Here is a 10643-nt window from a genome sequence, read left to right on the forward strand (position 1 = left end):
AACGACCAATCTATAGGGGTTATACTATTGGAATTATAGTACGCGAAAATGTCATAGTTACGAGGTGCAAGCTTCTAATTGATGACACGAAAATATGCTTGATCACCAACTACGAGATGAGCGTTCGAGTTCCACAGTGAATTTGACTGGAGTTGAAAGTACTGTATTTCATTTCAATAAATATTTGCACGCTTATAATTGTCATCAGTTGCTTCCATAAGCTACTTTCATGCCTAGACTTTTTCATTAGGTTCTTTACTGTTTGAGTTTCGATTGAATTTTCTGTTTTGTTCTTGAATTTTGAAGGGACAACGGATAGGAAAGTACACAGTCGAAGCACGCCCAATGTGCTTCTTTCACGACATACTTTGATCCCGAGTGTCTCCCAGTTGATCAAGCACTCGGTCACTTTGGGAGACTAGAATAGAAGAGTTGGTCAACTCTTGTCAGTTTTAGAAGGCTTAATTAAGTTTTTGTAGATGTAAAGCAGTGCGTTTTAGAGAGTGTTTGAGCAAGTTCCTCAATTAAATGAGGTAAGTTCACCGATAAATGTACGGAGCTATATATATCTTTGGTATGGTAAATCTGCACGAGTTATAATACAAGCACGTAAAACAAGTCTGAAATGATTATCTCAACAAATGATGATGCCGAGTCAAGAAAAAGGACAGACGCTGTGGCTGAGAGCGTGAGTTCTCAAATTCGTACTTCGTTAAAAACCGATTTAGCAAGAAGCCAACAAGGTTTCATCCAAAAACGACGTTTAGTTTATCGAGTGAACTGAGATAATTTCACGAACTATGGGTACCATTTTGAGAAGGACGATAACTTTAGGGGGGAAATGAAATTAATCTAAATTAGTCTGAAATAACGCACAAAATCACCCCCGCGAAAATCAAACGCCGGCGGGTTTCATCCTTCTCCTCCTTTCGTCGTCGTCTTCTACAATTCGGGGATTACAGAGCTTCGAGCGATAAAAAATGGCGGACGATGCTTCTGCTCCCGCGGAAGCAGCGAAGAGGACTAGGGTTCCTCTCAAATCCAACACTAACTTCAACAACTACCCGGCTTGGAAGCGCAAGGTGACCGCTGGACCTTTGAATTCCCTGACATTCCAATGGCTTCCGTCCGATTCCATCTGTTTCGTTGTTTATCTCGTTCTTCCCGTGTGAAAACAGTTAAATTCTTCTCCTTATGTGTACGTGTGTATGTGTTTATGTTGAGTATTGATGTTCGAGAAATTGATTTTTCATGATGAGTGCTGGAACGTAGCTGAGGGAAAACTGTCATAAGAGGCTGCGGGAGGACCGGACTCGGCTGCTATGGAAAATACGATTGCCGGCTTCACAGTCTCTCGATGAAAAGGTTCTCTGATCCCTTACAATTTCTCTTCAGTTGTACTTGCATTTGCACTTAGAGATGGATTAGGATTACCATAGCTGGTTTTATGGTACCTAGGGTTTCGGCACCCTGTGCTTGCTCAATAGAGTCCACATTCAGTCCTAGGAGTGTAATATGAATTTATGTGTATGCTTGTCGAATCCCGTGCCGATTCGACTTTCTTGTGTAGGATCTCGCCAGGGCTGCGTTTCAGGACATAGTTTCGGATGAGTTTAAGAAAATTAAAGAGTCTTCATTGAAGGAACGCCCGAATGCTGTGGACACAAACTGTGAAGAGGGCGACCCTATATGGGAATACAACGGTCTTCATGATGCTTATCAAGGAGACTGCGAAGAAATTCTATTAGAAATGCAAAGGATCTTTTACGAGGATCTCAGGGAGGAACCTTGTAGACTAGGTACGGCCGCTGTTTCAATAAACGAGTTCCTTTGGTGCAACTCCTGAGATATATGTGGGAGGGAATGATACGAGTCAGTTTCGGTTGGTCAGATTGATGTGAGTCTTGCTGTTGTGAATTCGAAAATGGGTTCCTAAATTCATATTCTTATTCCCCAACTCGACAATCATCACATATCAAATGAAGTTTTGGAACTTAGCTTGAAGCATTTGCAGAATGTCCTGAATTCTGATTGAAGATGGCATGATATGAATCGATTTGATCCCAGAGTCATTGTATTGTTAGTTCTCGCTGTCCAGCTTTGACCTGATCAATGCATAAACTGAATGGAATTTGATGGCTCTACAATTTATGGATTCTGATATGAAGTTCTTTTACGGGCACAGAGAGCTCCATTGAATCCTGGGAAGACGAAGAAGATGAGTATCTGGCTCGTGCTGTCTATGAATATATGCAGTTGAATGTGGATCAGGTATGGCTTTCGTTAGTTGTCCTGAAGAAGATTTTCCCATCGGGATGCACCCATAATTATTGGAAGAGTATTTTAAGCTAGATGTCGGATATTCACGGACTCTATTTAGAGCAAAAGACAAGAACACTTCTCCCTCTTCGTACGCATGAAGTGTCACCAATTTCAGTTTGGGTTCCAAGAATGTTGCAGTCTTATAAAACGTCTCTGCTATTGATTTGTGATTTTGTGGAAAGCAAGTTTGGCAGATCTAGTGAATTTCATAATTCCCATGCTGCTCCTAGGCAAAAAACGAGGTTTGGTGCCCCATTTGTAAGAAAGGAAAGCTACGAGAGAATCATAAGTTGATCGACTGCAACCTTTGTCAACTCAAACTAAACAAAAGCGGGGAGGTGCTGTTTATGTTCTATTATGTTTTTCCCTATCGTCCGCACTACTGTTAGTTTCAACACTGGCAAAGGTTATAGCATTGAAATTTGGTTTTCATTATTTCAGGTGAGCTTAGAGTTATTAAGATCTCGACTCGCTGAGGCTCACACAGAACATCTAGATCGAGGCTGCAGATTAAAACCCGAGTTCAGCATTGAGACGATCTTCAATCTAACTGCTTTGTACATTATTTGTTCCGGCTGTGATACTTTTGAGGTCGTGATATGAACATTGTCTCTCCTGACTGCAGATCATCTTCCCTTGAGGAAGGATTTTTATCTAAAGAAAGAATTTCATTGATCAGGAAGCAATTTGACTCCTGCCTGAGCATTTTCTGAAATACTTGATGGAATTTGGATTCCATTTATCGCTCTATGGCGAAATTCGTATGTCAATGATGAAAATATGGAAATTGCCAATGATCCCGTAACTCTGAAGTCTCAAAAGCTATTCACCGTAGAAACTGATTTGATTTGCTTCAGCACCGAAAACAATTGAAACATTGACACGGACTCTATAATGGTTCGGGATGCCTCACCATCAGTACTAGTGTACCGAGGATTAAATGTAACCGAATGAATAAATCTGTACTCTAAACCATTGTCATCGTACTAAGGATATTTCGACTTCCCTCACTTCATTTATGTAGATATTATATAAATATTTATGCATATAAATCATTCAAAATAAATATTTCTATACCCTTAACCAACTCTAAAACTATACTTGGCCACTAATCGGTCACTTCCTCCTCCCAATCGCCTTAATTCTTCACGTAACTCCTGAGAGAGGGGCATCGTTGCAGACCGTCAGGTGTGACAGTCGTGTTAATGCTCCCGTTCTTCTGCTGCATCCTCCTCCGTGCAATGCAACCCCGGACCCACGGGGTCACATCCTCGTTAATCTTGATCATCACGAAGAATATGATGCGGTACATCACTATCATGCAGAAAAGCACGCTCAGGTCGATCCACTTGGACCTATCCACATCGATCTGGAAGACATATTCGAGGATGTACTCTCCCGGGATCTTCATCCCTGGAGTTTGCCCGTCGAACAGTAGTCCCTTGAGGTCGTTCTGGTATTGCCCCTGAAAACAAAAGAGAAGCTTTTATTTACCAAGTTTTTCTCAGATAACTGTTACGATGGGTCTTCCTAACTCTTCAACTTGTAGTATTAGAAAATAAACAACATCACGCCCAGACGATTGGTTAAGGAGCAAAATGATGCATGAACACATGATGTAGTTTTAGTCGGTTATGATAGTTACAGCTAATGGATTGACAGACTATGCCTTCAAGACTGAGAATGGAGACCTCGCTGTTCCTTTGAAGTTACCTGAAGTGCCCAGAAGTGGAAGCTGATGAACGACATTGGGTAACGCCAGAAGGGCTTCGGGATATCTTTTGGGAGCCTGAAGTAGCCCGAGACCAGCATGAATATCCCCTGAAGATTTTGAAACAAAACCCGTAAAACTAAACCCGTAAAACTAAACATCAGATACAATACAACATAAGGTCTAAGCTCCAAGTGACTCTTCCTGATTGCCGTTGGTAAAATTTTACTGAAAATTCTGCTCGAATCAAACCCAATGTTGCTCGCCACATACTTCTAAATGAATGTTACTCCTTGTTCAGGCGGACCAAACTCGTCATAATATCTATTTTGATGGACTTAATGTATTTGTGCTGTAAACTGGCAGGGAAAGACTATTTATTTATAGTCCGGGAAGATCTGTTCAACCTTCTATGACTTTCTCCTCGTTAATAACATTACGAAGCATGAAGCTCGACATATTGTTTTGTCGTCCTAATCCTAGTCAATTTGCAGTTCGAGAAGTAAAAGTGTAAAAGAAAAAAGGGGTGAGCAGAAGAACCTGAATTCCAGCCCCGATAACGATGCCCATCAGGAAGTTTGGGACGACACTAGCAATGGCCATCATCAAGCTCTCGACGACAGTCACACTTGCATAGAGGCAGAGCACGAAGAATAGATAATGCGTGAACCCGGGATGGAGGCGGACCATGAAGTAACACAAAGTCCCCGAGATGAATGTGATCATGATTAGGAATGGCGTTGCAGAGAGCGTGTTGCTGATCACAAATGCTATCACCCCGTAGTGCCCATTCATTCTCTCCCTCTGAAACACCTGCGCCAAGGAAAAAAAGTTCGGCAAATTTTATATCTCCAGTTCATTCAAACACATCCAATAACTTCAAGGAACTTTGTCATGCAGGATTTCGAGATTCTACCTTCATATCTTCAACAAAGGAGGGAAACCCGCCAATAGACATGAACGTGACAAACCCGAAGATGAAAGAGGCACATGCACCTCTTGCCTGTAGAAGAAAAATCAGAAGAAGAAAATGAATGTACAATTTGATTTGTAAGGGGCTAAGTAAGTTCCACTGACAGTACGAGCAAAATCAATACCAAAATCGAGTCATAGCTCGTCCCAACATCCAAATAGATTGTCCCAATACAGATGGTGACCACGATGTAAATTACGAGCCTGAGCCAGTAATACCCGAAATCCCTCGACATGTTAATGAAAGACCGGTTTGTTAAGACCAAGGTTTGCATCAAGAAGCTCGCCTGGCTTCCTCCCGATTCTAGCACTGTCCCTTTCTGCAGAGTATTGCAAGTGTGATGACTTACAACTTTTAAATACTGATAGCATGGTAAATTATTACAACTGTTCTGGGATTAGTAAAAGTACTTACAACTTTTGATATTTCCTCGACCTTCTCTCGGGCAGAGTAGTAGTACTGAGAGGTTCGGTAGAAATCAATCAGTGTTCGGGTAGCTTGGGCTGTACTCATCTTCTCCAAAGGATCATCGGCCACTGCAAACTGAAGTGGGAAAATAACAGGGAATTACTTTGTTTACTGGGAAAAGAAATGAAAAGAAAAAAAAAAAAGGCCGAAAATACATGGAAAGCAAGGAGGAAGAAACAGAAGATGAAATGAGGAAATACCTGGAGTTTCAATGACCCTTTGAGCGTATTTTTTACTTTATCGAAGTCGGAATTGACGCATCGAAGGAAATGATCAGACGGGTTCCTCAGAGCAGGGCAGGGGAATCCTGCTTGAGCGAAGAACTGCAAAGAAACGAAGATGACATACGAAATAGAAATCATTACTGCACTTCATAGATGAGGATGAATGAAATTGAGTAGAATCTTGGGGAGCAAGAAATCTTGTCTCACCTCATACGCATCTGAAGCCTTTCCAAAATACACATTCTTTCCACCCGACAGCAGGCAGAGTCGATCGAACAGCTCAAAGACCTCACTGCTGGGCTGGTGGATGGAGGCAACGACAGTCCTGCCGTCCCTCGACAGACCACGCAGTGTCTGGGTCACGAAGAACGCTGAAGCACTGCATGGAAGATGGATGTTAGACTTTTATACCAGGCTAAAAACTGGTGAAGGAGAACGATTATGAGATATCTCATTGACAATGGAACGGATTGGTATGATCTACAGTTTTCTGTGAACTGGACTGAGTACGGTTCAATTCTTTTACCTGTCGAGTCCGCTGGTTGGCTCGTCGAGGAAGAGCAGCCTTGGCCTCATAAGGATCTCGAGTGCAATGCTTACTCTCCTCTTCTCACCTCCACTGATCCCCCTCAGGTGCCAGTTCCCAATCACTGTGTCCGCGCAGTCCTGCAGGCCCATCTCGATGATGGTGCTCTCAACCAAAGCGCGCTTCTCCTCCCACCGCATCTTGTCAGGGAGCCGGAGCCGAGCCGAGTATGAGATCGTCTCCCGAACTGTCAGAGTTCCGATCAAATTGTCGTCTTGCGTCACATAGGCCTAAAGTTTTCATAGCACATTTCGATCAACGCGGTCATGATATGAGATGGGAACCCGAATTATACAATAACCACGAAGAATATTAACTCAGTGATTGATCCGGTTTGAATAATTATATCATTCCCCAAAAAATGGAGGGAGAGTTGAGACGTAAACTCACGGCAGTCCCGAAAGAGAGCTTAGCCTTGCGGCCATTGAGCAGAATCGAACCCGAAAGGAAGGCATTGGATGCAAGCCGGTTCGAGAGGGCGTCGAGCAGGGTCGACTTGCCTGAACCAGAGGGGCCCATGAGGGCTGTCAGGGTGCCGGGCTCGGCGTAACCGGTCAGGCCCTCCAGGACCTTCTGAGTCTCCCCGTTGCTGTGGGTCACCGTCACGGTCAGGTCCTTCCACGTCAGCCTCGCGGACACGTCACCGCCAAGCTCCGCGTCAGCTCCCCTGTCCCCCCAGAGGGTCCTGCTGAGCGGACTCAGACCCGCAACCACGAGCCCAGAGTTCGCTGCTGCTGTGCCTGAATCGACCTCCATTGTCGTTGTCTGCCTCTTCTTCTTGGGCTCTGTTTAGGATTCAATAGTAAATATAAATTATCGAAATAATCTAAAGCTCTTCGTCTGCGAAGAACAAGAAAGTCCCCAGAGAGACAGAGACCGCCATTACTAAAAAGATAAAGCTTCTTGTACTTTCACTACAGAAAGCTTTCCTTTTCTGGGGGTTAAAGATTTGTACTAACCACAAAAATCTCTCATTCAAAGATCTGAAATTCAAGTTGTTCGTGAAGATCCAACTCACTTTCGAAAACGAAACAAAATGGGAACAAAAGCGCAAAAAAGTTGAATTTTGTTGCTTTGCACAGAGAGAGAGAGAGAGAGAGAGAGAGAGAGAGGGAGGGAGGGACATTGAGACAGACTACTGAGAAACGATTGTATCTCGATGAGGAAGACGGGGAAGGTGTGGGATTTGACTGGGGAGAGGTTATGATTCAAGAATGGTTGCAATTCTCATGAGCTCTGAGCAGGGTCACTTGAGGTTTCTCATGCTCTGTTTTAGGTGAGGTGGAACAGAGTACATGAGCAGGAGAGGGAGGAATAAGAACAACAGAGGAGCTCAGTCAAGCTCACAGCTTTGGGGCCAGGCAGGGCATGCTTTCTTCATGAGCAATGACAGAGAAGAAGAAGAAGAAACTGACTGATACAACATCAATCGAAATCAGTACTAGGACGATGAATGAATGAATTGAATGAAACGAGCTGTGGTTGTTTATAACATTTTTCTCTTCTCCTCCTTCTTCATTGATGGTTGTCTGGTGGGTGTTGGTGGTGGCATTTAATGCTTTCTTCCTCCTCATGGGCCGACCCGGAAATTTTGGACCTCCTCCGTTTTTCTCCTTCCATGTTCCCCCCCCCCCCCCCCCCCCCCCCCCCTTCAATTTCTTAGGATTTATTATCGTATTTTCTTTACGATGGGGTCACGAGATGTCATTCTCGCTCGGTGAACATCAACACATATTATGACCTCAATACATGCACTGAACTTAAAGTTCATCCAACGTCGGCTCGGATTCAGGGGACGTTTAATTTGAGTATTGTTAGATTACATAAAATGTGAAGATTTGAGAGAAATTTTAACAGTGAAATTTTTTCTTGGGTTAAAAATTAAAATGTGAAATTGTTGTGTTTGGTAAATTATATTGTATTACAGAGAATGTTGGGATAATATAATAGGTAATTTATTTTTATAGAGATGATTGTGAGTCTCACGACCGTAATCTCCGTTATAATCTAACAATTCCACATATTTTAATGAAAAGTCTTCACTAGCCACGATCATAAAGTTTTAACTCGAACAAATAATTACAATGATTAACTTTTACAATCTCTATAAACAAATGTCGTCAAACACTATGTAAAGTTTAAACTTTACAACCTTACAACCAAACGCCCCCTTTTTGTATCTTTCAATTTTGCAGAGATTAATGAATAAAAATTTTGGTGAGTTAATTTGGCTGTGACTAGACGTTAGATCTCACCAGGCATGTCGATGAATGCGGGGAAGAGTGAGATTTACTTCTTTCCCCTTCTAGCTGGGGGGAGGGACGATGGTCCTGCTGTCGCGCTAAAGCCGTCTCTGATCGGTAATCGGGTAAAGTCTTCATGTCGATGTCGTAAATTGGGTTCGTGCTGCTAGTATGTAGAGTCATCGGCTAAGCAAAGTGGGGATACGAAGGGGACTGAAAATTTGGCACGTTTGAAAATCTTAAAACCGAGGTAGGATTAGGTTTGGTCAAGTCTCTAAAACAACCTATCCCGGGAACTTAAGATGCGCAATCCAACCTCCGATTCATCTCTTATGAGCAACTAGTTGTCCCCGTCGTATCCCGTTTCACCTCATCGAGGAAAACAAGATGTAATAATATGTTGAAATGTCGAGACAGTCTCAAGAAATCCTTCAATAAATCAGGTGAATAATAACCGATATCCTGATTAATTTGAAAAAGGAGCTTTTGGTTATTGTTGCATTGCTATAACAGAGAATTGTTTCAACATAGACGAAAAATACCGATAAAATCACAGAAAACGACAAGTTTAAAGAGTGACAAATTTATCCGATTAAAAAGAACTTCTTACCAAATAAAAAAAAAATTCTAGCCTTTTTAACACTTCTTCTTTCCACGTCGAGGCAAAATCTAAGTGGAACCGGCACGATTGACTGTCTCGATCGACTATGGATGGAAAATTAATTATAGGACCTAATTGAATTAAATGAGGTGCATTTAGTCGAGTGAGCCATAAAAAGCTAACTGCCCATTAATAAGCCAAGTGATTCAGAGAGATTTGGATTGGAAGGAGGAAGAAGAAGAAGAAGCCATGTGTCATCCTTCCAATTGGCTAATAGCAGTTCTGTATCTGCTTTACGTTTGCTTTTAGGGAAATTAGACAGATACGAATTGCCAACTGCTTCACATTGATTTTCTTGCCAATTTTATAGGACCATGGTTAGTATGACAAGTGATTATCAATCAATGCGCACTTGGCATGCATGAGTAATTTGAATTTTCCCTCCAAAACAAAAGAGTCTCGATTCACCTCGAAACATTTTGTAACCATAGTCGAGTCGATATTTAAGAGGGATTTAGTCTCAGTTATTGGGGGAATACTTTGCATTTTTACCGGAGAAAGAGAAGAAAATGAGAACCGGTGCTCTATTCGCGGGCCTATAATACAATACGGAGAAATTTAGTTCGATTCAACTCAATTCATTGGATGGTGAGTGGACATCTGTACTATAACTACATTGTTACGAAATTATTATAAGGATTCACTGTTTAAGATACTTAAATCTAGTCATCTAGACGATTATATCTTTCATATCTATAGGCGATCCAACCATATATGCAACTTCAGAAGTATGGGCACATACACTGCATTTGCTATGACAGATACAAAACTATGGCTTATCTCGATATCGAACTTTTTGGTCATAACGTTATCGCTAGATAGATCTCCCAATGTTAGTAAAAAAAGCTGGTTTTGTTTGCGCTTATATATATGATTCATATTCCCATAAATAGAAATCAAAGACTTCGGTGGGAAATTAACCCGTTTCGCCCTTCTTGTTTTGATGCAATTAATTATTTTCACAAGTTTTTTTTTATCACATTAGTTAAAGCTTCACTAGTAGTTAATGTTGCTAGAAAAGAGCAAAATTAACTAAGTCAGAGTATCATATGCCCTGGTAGCTCGGTAGCCTCGGTTTCGTGAAAGTTCTCTTTAATTCTAGCGTAAGAGAACTTATTAGCCGGTTGCTAATTAAGTTAAAGTCGAATTTGAGGTCCATCGTGAATACGCACTTGAGTTATCCGAGAGCCGATAGTGTGGCGCCTGTCCGATTGTTCATCTAAAATCTACTTCACCTCAAAAATGACGACCGAAACTCATGACCATGGGTTGAACCGGTAAGGACAATCGGAAGAATAAGGCAAGGGAACCAATGTGGTCTACCATGCTACGTATATATACTATGATATGGTTACAAGGAAAGTATAAAAAGTAGTCATATACAATTAATTATAGATTGTAATTCCTAATATGACTATTATTCCCTAATACGTGCCCCCTCAATCTGTTGGGGAG

General features: G+C 41.8%; 2 protein-coding genes across 6 annotated transcripts; one reads left to right on the forward strand and one right to left on the reverse strand.

The window, feature by feature from the left end:
* The first annotated feature begins 893 nt into the window (after positions 1-893).
* LOC116188001 (RPA-interacting protein B) lies at positions 894-3017 on the forward strand. Of its 2 annotated transcripts, XM_031517086.1 has the most exons (6): positions 894-1082; positions 1273-1365; positions 1571-1799; positions 2186-2271; positions 2553-2660; positions 2764-3017. In XM_031517086.1, the coding sequence occupies exons 1-6, from the start codon at positions 981-983 to the stop codon at positions 2923-2925; spliced, it is 780 nt and encodes a 259-aa protein (XP_031372946.1). In that variant the 5' UTR covers positions 894-980; the 3' UTR covers positions 2926-3017. The 2 variants fall into 2 exon arrangements, with proteins under 2 accessions (XP_031372946.1, XP_031372947.1); XM_031517087.1 differs by lacking the exon at positions 2553-2660.
* A 113-nt stretch (positions 3018-3130) lies between these two features.
* On the reverse strand, positions 3131-7889 carry LOC116188000 (ABC transporter G family member 11-like). Of its 4 annotated transcripts, none has more exons than XM_031517085.1 (11): positions 7778-7889; positions 6675-7069; positions 6225-6514; positions 5906-6077; positions 5675-5797; positions 5421-5549; positions 5131-5325; positions 4950-5036; positions 4574-4846; positions 4036-4143; positions 3131-3787 (listed from the first exon to the last, which is right to left on the reverse strand). In XM_031517085.1, the coding sequence occupies exons 2-11, from the start codon at positions 7038-7040 to the stop codon at positions 3461-3463; spliced, it is 2070 nt and encodes a 689-aa protein (XP_031372945.1). In that variant the 5' UTR covers positions 7041-7069; positions 7778-7889; the 3' UTR covers positions 3131-3460. The 4 variants fall into 4 exon arrangements, with proteins under 4 accessions (XP_031372945.1, XP_031372944.1, XP_031372943.1 ...); XM_031517084.1 differs by lacking the exon at positions 7778-7889 and adding an exon at positions 7409-7754; XM_031517083.1 differs by lacking the exon at positions 7778-7889 and adding an exon at positions 7421-7753.
* Positions 7890-10643: the final 2754 nt, after the last annotated feature.

Source organism: Punica granatum, chromosome 8 (genome assembly GCF_007655135.1).
Source record: "Punica granatum isolate Tunisia-2019 chromosome 8, ASM765513v2, whole genome shotgun sequence".
NCBI lineage: Eukaryota > Viridiplantae > Streptophyta > Magnoliopsida > Myrtales > Lythraceae > Punica > Punica granatum.

Coding starts and splice junctions, on each gene's coding strand:
- LOC116188001 (XM_031517086.1), top strand. CDS start 981: ATGGCGGACGATGCTTCTGCTCCCGCGGAAGCAGCGAAGAGGACTAGG. Junction 2,272..2,552: donor TGCAGTTGAATGTGGATCAG/GTATGGCTTTCG, acceptor TGCTGCTCCTAG/GCAAAAAACGAGGTTTGGTG. Junction 2,661..2,763: donor AACTAAACAAAAGCGGGGAG/GTGCTGTTTATG, acceptor TCATTATTTCAG/GTGAGCTTAGAGTTATTAAG.
- LOC116188000 (XM_031517082.1), bottom strand. Junction 5,798..5,905: donor AGGCTTCAGATGCGTATGAG/GTGAGACAAGAT, acceptor GTTTCTTTGCAG/TTCTTCGCTCAAGCAGGATT. Junction 3,788..4,035: donor TCCACTTCTGGGCACTTCAG/GTAACTTCAAAG, acceptor TTTTGTTTTCAG/GGGCAATACCAGAACGACCT.